General features: G+C 39.4%; 1 protein-coding gene across 1 annotated transcript in view; it reads right to left on the bottom strand.

Annotated features, from left to right (window-relative positions):
- Positions 1–304: 304 nt before the first annotated feature.
- LMO7 (LIM domain 7) overlaps positions 305–13,544 on the bottom strand; it is a 320,447-nt gene continuing 307,207 nt past the window's right edge. The window contains exons 28-32 of the mRNA XM_042781037.1: positions 10,451–10,664; positions 5,076–5,372; positions 2,875–2,983; positions 1,685–1,787; positions 305–327 (exon numbers count right to left, since the gene is read on the bottom strand). Coding sequence (XP_042636971.1) covers positions 305–327; positions 1,685–1,787; positions 2,875–2,983; positions 5,076–5,372; positions 10,451–10,664 — 746 coding nt within the window. The remainder of the gene's footprint in view (positions 328–1,684; positions 1,788–2,874; positions 2,984–5,075; positions 5,373–10,450; positions 10,665–13,544) is intronic.

Raw genomic sequence — 13,544 nt, 5'->3', positions numbered from 1 at the left:
TAGAATTATCAGCCTCAAAAATATTGTGAAATTGTTATTTTTTTCCTTTGTCCTTTCAATATGCTGAATTCAAAAAGGAAATACTGTACTTTTCCTCCACACATAATTACCTTCTTATAAATAAACAACAAAAAATACAGGTTATATCAGGAATACAATGCTTCTATGTAATCTAAAGAGGCAAAAAAAAAAAAAAAAGGTTATTTAAAAAAAAAAAAGACATACGACATATATTTATAGATCTACATCAGCAGCAACCACCTCTTCTTCTATCTGCAACAGTGCTTTCGAATGGAGGTTTACATCACATGGCGGTTGGCTGTCCAGCTGATCAGGCAAGGAGAGAAGAGAGAAAAGTGCTTCGATTCAGTAACATTTGAATATCGTCACGTGGGATATATAGCAGTCATCACTCAGAGAACGGCCCAGTGAGGTGGAAAGAGTAACCTTGTCACACACTCTTAGGGCAAAGCTAGGCAAATTCACAGCCTCTGGGCACTAGAAATCTTTATTTGCAAAAATGGAGTGAAAAAAAATTTCTGATATAGAAATATATGGTACTCAGCTCTAATACTTGTTTTGAAGGACAGAAAAGACATGGGCTGTTTTTTAATGATGATTCCAAAAATCAATCATATTTGGCTTTGGAATTTGACTAAAGAGAGAAAAGGATACACACATACACACCCCACACCCCCCATAATATGCCCAGCCTTGACATTCTCCAAGGTCAACGTCAGCATTCAGGAAAGAGCTGGACAGTTGAGGTAAAAAGGCTCAGAACCCATGGACAGATAAAAGAGAGTTATAACTGGGCTTAAACTGTTTACAAAAGCACTCTTCACATAAAGGGCCATATAAATACCTCAGAGTTCAAAAGCAAATTGTTTTGCTGATACCACTTGTAATACCCTTTTCACAACGAGGAAGAAACACATGTTACCAGCGTCAAGGTTCAAAATATAAACAATGCAAGAATGGTTGTCGTTATGTAGCTATAAACAACATGCAATCTAATAATGCTATCCTATGTTTTATAAGAGGCTTACAGATAGAACATGCTTAGACACAAAGTCACATTTGAAGTTCTCGGAAAACTCGATTTTTCCAAAAATGAAAACGAAAACACCATATAATTAGAATTAATGTGCTCCTTTTAAAAAATATATTAATACGTGATTATATATTATACTAAAGCATAAAGTGCTTATTCGTTTTACTTTTTCAAAGGATAGTTTTTAAAGTTGGTCATTTTTTAATCCCAGAATCAAAGCCTATTCTTAAACTGCAGAACTAAGCTAAAGGTGGTAAAGCCAGCCCAATGCTTTGCCAACACAATTTACAGTCTACATGGAAGATTCACTTTAACTGTCTTGGATGTTTGTGTATACTCTCATTTGCAGCTCCTCCATACCCTGGATGGACAGCACAGGAAACTGTCCTGGCTCTCAGGCACTCATCCCCCCTTACCATTCCTTGGCCTTACAACCCACCCTTGTTTGGCTGGAATCCTGAGCAGTGACTCACTCACTGTATACCTCTCTTCCAAGGGGATAGATTCCTAAAAACTCGAATTCTAAGGTAGGAAGGTTGAAGGGGAGCTGGCTGCAGTCTCAGGGAAATGTATGGGGACCCGTGTTCTCCTTAAAAGAGAAGAAATTTTCTCTCTGATTTGCTCTCTTACATTTGAATCTGAGATAGCAGTCGTTGCAGTACAGTTGGTTGTTTCTGATTCTGACTTCAGCTCCTGAGGAAGAACTCCCGAGGTTACACTCACAGACCACACACTGGGGAAAAGGGGTAAAAAGAAAGAACATCCACAATCAGACAGTTCAGCAAACCTTGTCTGAGAAAAAAAAAAAAAAAAGAGGGGAAAAAAAAGGCCCAAAAGATAATTAGTAGATTAAAATGAAGCCTGCCAGGTGGAACATTATTTAAAGAATTAACAACGACCAATTTAAAGGATGATCAGTCTAAATATGCCTAACTGCAGAAATGATTCACTACTTAGCTTAAAGAAATTTAGTCCTCATTACTCCCCAGAGGAAAGAAAGAGGGTATGGCACTATATAAAAACTGGCCACAGTGAATGAAGACTGGGACTTTAGCTTCCCACACTGGGACAAGCCACACCCATTGTCCCCACTGCACTGGCTTGGCAAGTGTTCCCACATGGCGCCTTCACTTCAAGGCTTGGTATTTTGGTTCCATGTGCTGAAACACTAATTATTTTGACTCACTCTCTGCCTAGAAACAACCCAAGCCAGCAATGTACAAGCTCAAACAAACTGTGGTCTGTGGGACTCCAGGATAAATAAGCAATATTCTTCTACAGCCCAATTCAAGTTCAAGAATAAAACGGTGGGTGAGTCTCTAGAGAAAGATATCGTGAAATGAAGCAGTCACAGCCTTCATTCCTCCTTACGTGCAAACACTCATCAAATGTAAACAGCCTGTGCAACTGTAAACATATTTGCAATAATGTCCCTTATATATAGTCTCCTTAGTCAAAGCTATACTTTCAAACACTGTTATAATTGCATATTCCCATGTTGTTAATAACACTGGTAAATTATACCCACATATCCCTTTGGCAGGCAGCACGTTAGACAAGAGATTTACGAACTGCACATTTTTCTTATAAACTCCAACAAATTAGAGATAGGAAATAGACAGCATTTCTAGATTAGCTTTTTAAAACTAGCATCAAGATCTGAGAACCACATACAGCAGCAATTTGCGATTCAAAGCGTAGCAAACTGACATAAGAAGCACCGAGCTCAGTTAGTGCACGCCCACACCCAGAGCTCCAAGCAGCCATGCGCTCTCTAAGCAAAGCTTTGCGGGCCTGCAGGCTGTTGATCTCCATCTCACCTTAAAACAATGTAAATGATAACAAAGACCCAGGGACTCGATGATCATGGCAGCTCCTTTGCCCAGAATGTTACTGCAGTAGGAGCACACACGCTTGCCACTGACTGACCTAGATGCAGAACAAGAAGGGAACGGAGGCTCTCACTTGTGTAACTCAAGGTTATTACAAAAAATAGCACTTCGGTATTCACATTAAGGATAATTTCAGAAAGGCTCTATGTATCAGTGGCAGAAAAACTTTCACAAGCCAACCAAAGCATGCCTTGAGGATACTGTAACCTCAAGGATCTCCAGGGTGGCTGCGACCCTTGCCACCTGTTCACATAATGCACCAGTGTCTATTATCTCTCTGCTCAGCAGTTGTAGCTGCCCACTGCCTGCTCCTCTTCCTCTAATCCATTTCACACCTTCTTGCCAGTCTAACTTGTTAAGATAACTATAATCATGTCATTCAAAAGAAGCACCCAACTTCCTTCAGGAGGCATTGAAAGTCCTCTACAACCCACCCAGCACAACCTTATTTTCCACCCTCTTTCTTATTCACTCAACATTCTGGTTAAATAGTGGTGTCAACCCTTTCTTGATTCTCAGGGCTCCAGCTTAAAAGATCGCCTCTGCAGAGAATAAAAAGAAAACTGCCTCAGAACTACCATTTAGATAGGTAGGAAGGGTTTCTAATTTATTTTGGATACAGGTCTTATCTCCTCTCCCAGGTGGTAAGATTAGAGCCACTTCTTACTTACCTTTTCTATCCCCACAGTACAGCACAAATATCAGTCCCACTGAACAGTAAACTTTAGCTGTTGAGAGCAAGATTTCAGAGGGCCACCTCCTAGATGGAGACCTTCTCAGGGCAGAAAAGCCCAGTCTCTCTCCTATTTGCTCTCCGAGAGTATGGCTCTCAGTAAATAAATGGGTAAGCTCTTCCTCTGCCTTCCCTCCACACCCCAAGACCCTCTTCATTTCCCCCCAAATTCTCCCCCCATAAATCCTTATCCCCTTCTTCTCTCAATTCCAATTCCCTGATACATATTTTGCAGATCCTGGTACATTGTCATATTATTGTAGATTGGTATAAAATATGTTTTCTTATCAAAATGCCTTATTTGATTGCTAAAGATAAAACTCTAATATTAATCATTGTGTTTTCACTTGTAAGTATTTAATGTAAGCTGAAAACTAGTATATGTCATTAGATCTCACTCATTTCTGGTGACAGAAGCAGCACTGCTGTATCGTTACATGCAGCACATATTATCTGTGGAGAAGCTACACAGATCTAAATGCCCAAACATTTTCATATTTGTGCCTTACTTCATATCAAAAAGCAAGTTCCTAGTGAAGACCCCATCATTTTAACTCTTACATAGCATATGGCCTACAGAAAAATTAGTTGATGAAGAGTGAGCAAAACATTGACAAAACAGAGGTGGTACAAAGCAATGACTTTCATAACCAAAAGCCAAAAAAGCGAAGTCTAATCTACTTAATTATTTTTTGTTATTGTTCATTTGGTTAAAAGCTCCACAGACTATACAATTTGGCTATAATGCTCTCCTTTGATACTCATTGCTTACGAGTTTGTATTAAAACCAAAAACCAAACTCACTGCCATCAAGTCAGTTCTGACTCATAGCGACCCCTCCTTGGGTTTCTGAGGCAGTATCTCTACAGAAGTAGATTGCCCAGTTCTTCTTTCTGAGGAGTGGCTGGTGGATTTAAACTGGTTAAAAGTCAAATGCCTTAGGCACTATGCCACCAGAGCTCCTTGAGTTTGCATTAGAGTTATCAAAATAGTCAAACATTTTACAAAACAGCTTTTGCTTGTAGATCTGAAAAGCATTTATAAGCTACTGTATACTTTTACGATTCTGTGCTGAAAACTATTCATGTCCGCATCTCCATCTGAGACACTGACCACAAGCTTAAGCAAATGAGACAGTTGCAATAAAGGAGACATTTTAAAGGTCTACAGTGGCTTCACAAGAAACTCATAAATTCCATTAGGGTTGCATGGAGAAGTATGAAGAGATCCTTCTTACCTGATATGATAAAAGTACACAGATGCTGGCACAGTGAAAAGATTCCCTGACACACACACATACACACACACTGGAAAGCTTACACAAGATTTTTGGGAAATTTTAAGGGAAAAACACCTGAGACTAAGAGAAGAAAAAGAGATGTATGAAGGGCTTCACCTGTTACGTAGCTGGGTCCCCGGCTGTGAGGTTGAAGGGGAATGGCTGCGTGGTGTAGGAGAAGGGGCAGTGGGTACACCTGTGGCTACAGTCTTCGCAGAACCACCTGAAGGAGGGGGTAAGCTGGAGGCTGGGTTTCGCATATAAGCACGGTTTGACGTGGACACCAGCTGAGGTGGTGGGCGACTGAAGTCTTGCTCAGAGGAAGACGCATGGAATCCTGTATGCTGATTGAGCCAAGGGGACTGTCTCCAAGAATTGGATCTTGGTGAATCCAGGTTATCTAGAGATTCACCTCTAAAACATATATAAAGGATTTATCAAAATAGGTATGATATATTCACCTATGAATCTACTTAACATGTCATTTAAAAAAATATAATTGCCATCCAGTTGACTCCAACCCATGGCAACCATCTGTGTCAGAGTACAACTGTACTCCACAGAGTTTTCAGCCCGTGATTTCTCAGAAGTAGAGTGCCAGGCCTTTCTCCCTAGGCACCTCTGGGTGGACTCAAATTACCAACCATTGCTAGCAGCTCAGCACATTAACAATTTGCACCACCAAGAGACTCCCACATATCATTACAATCACTAAACTACCCATTGTATTTTATAAGGAGGTACTAATCTAACACAGAGTTCTGGTAGCATAGTGCCTAAGGCACTTGACTGCTAACCAGAAGGCTGGGGGTTCAAATCCACCAGCCACTCATCAGAAGGAAGATGGGGCAATCTACTTCCGTAGTGATACTGCTCAGAAACACAAGGAGGGGTCGCTATGAGTCGGGTCCGACTTGACGGCACATAACAACAACAACAATCTAACAAATCTAGGTACATATAAAATCACCCTGAACAAGAAAAGTTTCTCTCCATCATTAGACATATCATGATATTTTACATTTCAATCAACCTCCATTTATTTTTGTTTGTAATTACTTGATACTTAGGTAAATACCATCCAATGTGGAGGGCAAAAAAAAATCAGTGAAGAAAAAGGTTTTAAAATAATAGAAAAAAACTAATGCTAAAACTAAGAAGATAGACATTTATCCTTTAAATATTCAGTAGTTTAGACATAACAGACTTAATTTTTTTAAAAAACCCCAACTAAAAATACACTTTTTAAGCACTTACGTATGCCAAGTATTAGGCTACACACTTTCACAAAAAAAAAATACTAAAATTGTTAAATATTTTTTAAATATTTAAATTATTTAAATATTTTTTAAATATTTAAATTATTTAAATATTTTTTAAATATCAGAGAAATAAGGTAGCTTTCCCATGAGAAAATAGCTAGTAAGTGGTGGAACAGGCTTTCAAACCAGAGCCTTCTGACTCCAAAGCAACCAAAGCCATGCCTACTATGCAATCCTCATTCACTCACCATCCAAAACCACAAATTTAAACAACTGTTGGATTTTACATTGCAGAAGATTCATCAACCACTCTCTTAAATTGAATACACATTTAAAACAGGATTTAGCTTACAAACTGAGTTAAATATAAACTAAAACAAACCAAATTCACTGCCATCAAGTCAATTCTGACTCATAGTGACCCCCCTTTGGATTTCTGAGATTGTAAATCTTTACGGAAGTAGATTGCCAAGTCTTCCTTCTGGAGTTAAATATGTTGTTGTTGTTATGTGCTGTCGAGTTAAATATAGCTCTTGAAAAATAACTCTTACTTAAAGTATATATATACATTAATACTCATCTATAAAATTTAACTCTGAATTATTTTTCCTTTACCTGGGAAATTTTGTTATTTGTTTTTAAAAGTTCCTTAGCCCAGGTTTGAAATTTTGTTTCCTTTTTTAAAGTATAAAAGGATATATCATCATGATTTAAAAAACAAAATTAACAAACCATATAAAAGAGTATTGAGAAAGGGGTAAGAGCCCCCCCCCCATCATTTAACATAATCTGCCCTAATTCCCAGAGAAATTAACCACTGTTAACTCTTCCATATCCTTCGGACCTTTTCTCACATACGAAAGCACATATATACATACAAATTTACATACATAAGTATATACCATCTCTACACACATATTTAATATACTCATGTATTTAACGTTCTTAAAAATAGGGGATTATTCTATAACATATACTCTTTAGTAGCTTGCTTTTTTCCACTTAACATACATTACTTGAACCTATTTTCATATCAACTTAAGAGATAGACTGGACTTTGGTGGTTCCCAATGAACCTTGTGTTATCCTCCCCCATCTTGACTCTGGTCTTGGTGATGTGACTAACTTTGGCCAATGGAGATCAGTAAGCATAATACAAATGGACATTTGATATGCACTTGCATATTGAGGCTTGTTCTCTTGGAAGGGGTCCCCTCTGGATCCATGTTATGCCACATGGCAGCCCAAGCAGCTCTGTGGAGAGCCCACCCATATGGAGAACAGGGGCTCTCCAGTAATACTGCGCTGAACTCCCAATAGAACTTCTCCATTAAGGTCAGCAAATTACAAGGCACAGCAGAGTGTGAATGGCTGATGAGTTAAGAATGTTTCCTTACGTGTTTAAAGAGTTATTTAAGAAAAATAAAAATTAAAAGAAGAAAAATATATAACCGAGATCTGTGTGGCCCACAAAGCCTAAAGGGTCCCTCACACAAAAAACATGCTCGTATCTGCTCTAAATGATTGCTGCTGCCCAAGTACCCCAGCCAACAGGAAGCACAGAAAAGTGCCCAGTCAACCCTCAGGACTGTGAGAGGCAATGAGTTCTTTAATCCACTAATGTTCAAGGCAGTGTGTCATGGAGCAGTATGTCCCTCTCATTCAAGAGTTGTACAATATTTTACCTTAGTTGAACAATATTCTACTGCAGTGTCCCACCAGTTATTTAACTAGTACTTAACTAGTTGCCATCAAATTAATTCCAAGTCATGGCCACCACATGTGTGTCAGAGTAGAACTGTATGCCATAGGATTATCAATGGCTGACTTTTTGCAGTAGACTGACAGGCCTCTCTTCTGAAGCTCCTCTGGAAGACTCAAACCTCCCACCTTTTATATAACAGCCAAGCACATTAACCATATGTACCATGTCTTAATAAAAGACACTGAAATCAAACTTTTCCTTTTGCAGTTGCCAAAGTAGAATAACTTGGTGTATCTTTGCAAACTTGTATATGTATAGAAGATATGTATAGAAGATAAAGTGCTAGAAAGTAAATTGCTCACAGGGTACAGACAAACTTTTGCTAAATACACGCTGAAAAGCTGTCCACCCAACTGGAAATAAGAATTCCTATTTCCTTATACAATTGTCAATATTAGGTTTAATCGATCTTTTAAGTCTCTACAAATCCAGTGGAGGAAGAGGTCTATCTCTGCTGTTTTAGGAGTAGTGCTGAGCATTTTTTAAAAATATGTTGATTGCCTTTTATTATTATTTCTTTTATTAACTGCCTGTTCATATCACTTGGCTATAGGTTTATAAAGATGCTGGGGTGGATTTAGTAATTTACAAAGTTATTTGTATTTTGAGATAATTAGCCCTTTGTCTGCCAGGCACTGCCTGTAATTTTACCCATTTGTCAGCTATAGAAATATGGATTCAGAGTAGATGCAACAGTCATTTCTCCAAATATATGTTCTAAAATATCCATTTACTTATATCCAATTAATTTACATCTATAAACTTACCTTCTTAAAGTTATAAAAAATATTAGGTTATCACAGTCTGTTAACACTTACCATGATGCCAATCTAACCATTAAAATTCATTATAAACATAAGCAAATAGAGGTTATATTTTATTTTTTTTAATCTATTCTTGTTTTGCTCCTTCATCTGCCTTTTCTGTTGGTGATGTTCCATCAACATCATTGTTCATCCTGATAGGTTAAATTTGTGTTTTGTAATTATTATTTTATCGTGGTTTGGGTGAAATTTCACTTTCAACAGTTCATACACATTTTGTTTTGTGATACTGATTACATTCCCCACAGTGTACCATTTCATCTCTCACTTCCTCCCTGTGGTTTACCCTTTTTTTTTCCCTGCGTCCTTCTGGCCTATGCACTCCTGCCTGCCCACCTTTCTCCCTGTGCAAATGCTGCCCTTTTGATCTCCCATGGTTGATTGTTCTAAGGAGTGCAACTCCCTGGTGTAGTTGTTCAGCTTGTAGCACTATCTATTGTCTGGCTGAGAGTTAAGCCAGGGGAGTGAATTCAATTCCAGGCCAGAAGGGTGACTCAGGACCATAGTCTTAGGGATTTCACCAGTCTCTATCAGATCAGCAAACCTGGCCTTTTTATTATTTTAAGATTTGTTCCGTATTTTTTTCTCCTACTCTATCAAGGATCTCCAATTTTGATCTCTGAGTGGTTGGCATTGGTAGCCAGGCACCACCTAGTTCTCCTGGTCTCAGGGTCACATAGTTTAAGGTTCTCATGGTCCATTAGTCCTTTGGACTGTTTGCATGTGTCTTTGATTTTCTTCACCCTTCTTTGCTGCATGAAAGACACAAATAGTTGCCACTTAGATGGCCACTCACAAGTATTTAAGACCTAGTTGCTACTCACCAAAGGAGCTCTGGTAGCATGGTGCCTAAGGCACTTGACTGCTAACTAGAAGGCTGGCAGTTCAAACCACCAGCCACTCCTCGGAAGGAAGACTGGGCAATCTACTTTCTTAGTGATACTGCCTCAGAAACCCAAGGAGGGGTCGCTATGCTTTGGGTCCGACTCAATGGCAAACAACAACAACATGCTATTTACCAAAGTAAGATGTAGAATAGTATTTCTGTATACCATGTTGTGCTGATTGAGGTTAATGTCTCCTGTGACCAGGGGTCCAAGCCCATAGGCCTAATGACCCTCTCAAGGTGCTTGTTTGTGACTCAGAAGTTATCCCAACTTTGCCTCCTGTTATGTATAAACTGCATATGGACATTTTTACAGCACATACAAATCATATGTTTATTATTTTTTTAATGTTCAACAACCAAGATAACAAAGAGCAGCATAAATTATCTAATTGCCTGAATTCCACTTCAGAGTGTAACATCCAGCTTTGCAACTCATTAGCTACGTGGTTTTCACCAAGTGTCCTTAGTGCTTGAGTAACAGTTTTGCCATATGAAAAAATTGAGCAACTGTCCCTGCCTCGCATCACTTTCCCCAGATCAAGAGAGATGATGCAGACAAACCAACTGGCATGCGTCTGGTACATAATAGGCACTCAGTGACATTTTTTCTACTTCCTTTCCTCCCATTAAACCTTAGGTAAGAAGGAGAAGAAATGATGATGACATACCTTCTACCCAAAACTCTCAGCATGCCTGGAAATTTGTCTGTCTTATAGTAAAGAACAGTAAATGATTTCTAAGACATATCATACCTTCTCATCATTCCAGGCAGAGTAATAGGCTCTTTATTTACACTAGAACTGCGCTGTCGGATCCAGCTATTGTCATTGTGAAGGGACGTTCTCTTCCGCATTTCTTGAAGGATCTGTTGTCTCTCCAGCTCTGCTTCTGATGGGACTTGTTCCTTCTTGGAGCTCCTCTGTGAAACGCTAGTGCTTCCGATCCGGTCCATGTATTTATTGCTTCCTAAGTTAACAACACATCAAAAGCTTCAGGATTTGCACATTAAAAAAAGTGATAATGGATAAAATCTCCAAATACAGTACTGCCAAAAAATGTGACACCGTGCATATTTGCTACCATGGTCAATTCTCCTAGACACTGCTGCAGGAGAACTTAAAGCAACAGTTTCCAGTTCCTGGAAATTCCACTGCCACAGCCAGAGGAACATTACAGAGCACACTCAGGAAAACTAAGGAGGCTGATTGTAGCAATATTATGTTCACAAACACTGACTACAGTTTTCTTCTACACATTTCTTCCTTTCTATATTAAATCAATCAAGTGCATGGTATCTAATGCTTGTTGGGGCAACTCTACAGGGAAGAGGGAGTTTTCTCACTTCACAAACTTTATAATCCTGCTGGAGAGAGAGAGAAGACATGAGGGCATGAAGCTCCAGCTGCCATGATTAGCACTCTCATGGTACAAATCACAGAACAAATCTTCAACAAATTGTAGGAATGGAAGCTCATTCATGCCACTGAAATGTCTTTTGTGACCATAACACAATATCCAAGTCATCCAAAAGATAACCCGTGTCTGTTATCAGACTTGTGTTTACTCTAAGAAAATGATAGAACTACAATTTGGATTTGCATTTATTAATAACAAATTTTTATCCTGTCTCACTGGATTTAGTGATTAATTTCTGATTTGGGTAAAACATTCACAACTTTGAGGTATCACTCCCATCCTAATTCGAATCGGGAAATGTCATCTGACCACAGGTCTTTTTTTCTCCCAATCTCTTGATCCACTGCTGCTGTCATTCCTTCAGATTTCAAGGTTAGTCTCTACCCTAGTTTATCTTCCAGTACACAATGAGCAAGATATTCAAAGGTTTCTTACACACATCTATGTTTGTATTTGTGTGTATACCCAGTTTGTCGATTTGATATTTTAAATAAAATGTTTTCTACTTAAAAAGTCCCTTATTGGCATAACCATATTGATTGATCAAATATTTAGTAACTTCCAAATATAAGGAAGCATGAAACTTGGCACTGGAGAGGAGTTACAAAATAACATCATTAACAAAAACAACCAAACTCACTGCCGTGGAGTTGGATCCAACTCATAGCAGCCCCTCCTTGGGTTTCTGAGGTTGTTATCACTACGGAAGTGGATTGCCCATCCTTCCTTCCAAGGAATGGCTGGTGGGTTTGAACTGACAGCCTTCTGGTTAGCAGTCAAATGCCTTAGGCACTACGCTACCAGAGCTCCCAAATAACATCATAGTGTCTGCTATTCAGGAGATTTCAATTCATTAATAAAGGGGAGGAAACATACATTAAAAAAAAAAAAGACTTATAAGCTACAAATATTAGGACAACTCCAGAGATTTGCAGTTGCCCTAACTAACAGATCACATGTTTAATTTCAGGAGAGAATAAGATGAGAACAGGTTAAAACTATTTCATGGAATAATGAAGTACTTAACATATACTTTTAAAAATGATGGCTAGGCACAAATCATTCAGTCGTAGAATTATTGCCTTCCATGCAAGAGACCTGAGTTCAATTCTAGAACAATGTACCTCAGGCAGAGGGGCTCCAGTGGTGTAGTGGTTAAAGAATTCGGCCGCTAAACAAAAGATCATCCATTCAAGACCAACAGCCACTCCACAGGAGGAAGATGAGGCAGTGTGCCTATGTAAAGATTTACAGCCTTAGAAACCCTATTGGGCAGTTCTACCATGTTGTATAGAGTTGCTATGAATCAGAATCAACTTGACAGCAGTGGGTTTGGTTTGGTTTTATGGTATCTCATGCACTGCCCACCACTATCTGTCAATGGAAGCTTGTGTGTTGCTATGATGCTAAACAGTTTTCAGAGGAACTTCTAGACCTAGAAATAAGTCCTAGTAATTACTTCCAAAGATCAGCTAATGAAAACCCTATGCATCACACAAAGATCTGATCTGATTCCCCCCCAATCATGGGGATAGTGCAGGATGGGGCGGTGTTTCATTCTGCTGTGAAAGGGGCCAACTCAATGCTAACTAACAGGAACAACAGGGGCCAGCCAGTTCAGGGGAGAAGACACAGCAAATCAAAGTGGGGAAAAGCAAGACCAAAGGATTAGAAAGCACCTGATAATTGGAAATTGAGAGGACAATTTAGTTACACTAAGGGTTTTGAAAGGGAAGAACAAGAAAACAGGTTGGAAAGTTAAGGTAGGACCACTTTATGGAAGTTCCTAAATCTTAAAAGAAAGGGGGGATGATAACCATAAATTCTAACAAAAACTGTAAAATTCTCAAGCTTTAACCAGAAGTTAAAGCGCCCTGATTGTGCAGTGGTTAAAGTGCTAGATGCTAATCAAAAGTTTGGCAGTTTGAACCACCAGCCTCCAATAGGAGAAGGCTGTGTCAGTCTACTTCCATAGAGATTACAGCCTTGGAAACTCTATAGGGTAGGTCTACTCTGTCCTATGGGTCACTATGACTTGGAATCAACTCTATGGCAACAGGTTTTTGTACCCAGAGGTTACAAACCAGCTGCCACCAGACCATTCTGGCCTGTTGACATGTTGGTTGGCTAACAGAGGGATATTTTAATTTTTGGCCAACTCTAAAAAGTACTGAAACAAGGCGGGCTTGTGCTTATTCACTGATCTGCACTGAACACTTTCCCTTGTTACCCTCCCGAGAGGGACCGGGTCTCTGGGAGCTAGGTAAGCACGGGCGGGATTGTGCTTAGTCCCCGGGAGCGAGGTAAGCACAGGCGTGCTTGTGCTTACTCACTGATCTGCACTGAGCACTTTCCCTTGTTACCCTCCCAAGAGGGACCGGGTCTCCGGGAGCAAGGTAAGCACGGGCGTAGCACAGAGTAGCAGGCCGG

The sequence above is a fragment of the Orycteropus afer genome, unplaced genomic scaffold (assembly GCF_000298275.1).
Source record: "Orycteropus afer afer isolate SDZICR_OR568_19922 unplaced genomic scaffold, OryAfe1.0 scaffold00081, whole genome shotgun sequence".
NCBI lineage: Eukaryota > Metazoa > Chordata > Mammalia > Tubulidentata > Orycteropodidae > Orycteropus > Orycteropus afer.
Note: the sequence above shows the minus strand (reverse complement) of the source record. Positions and strands in the feature narration are given on the sequence as shown.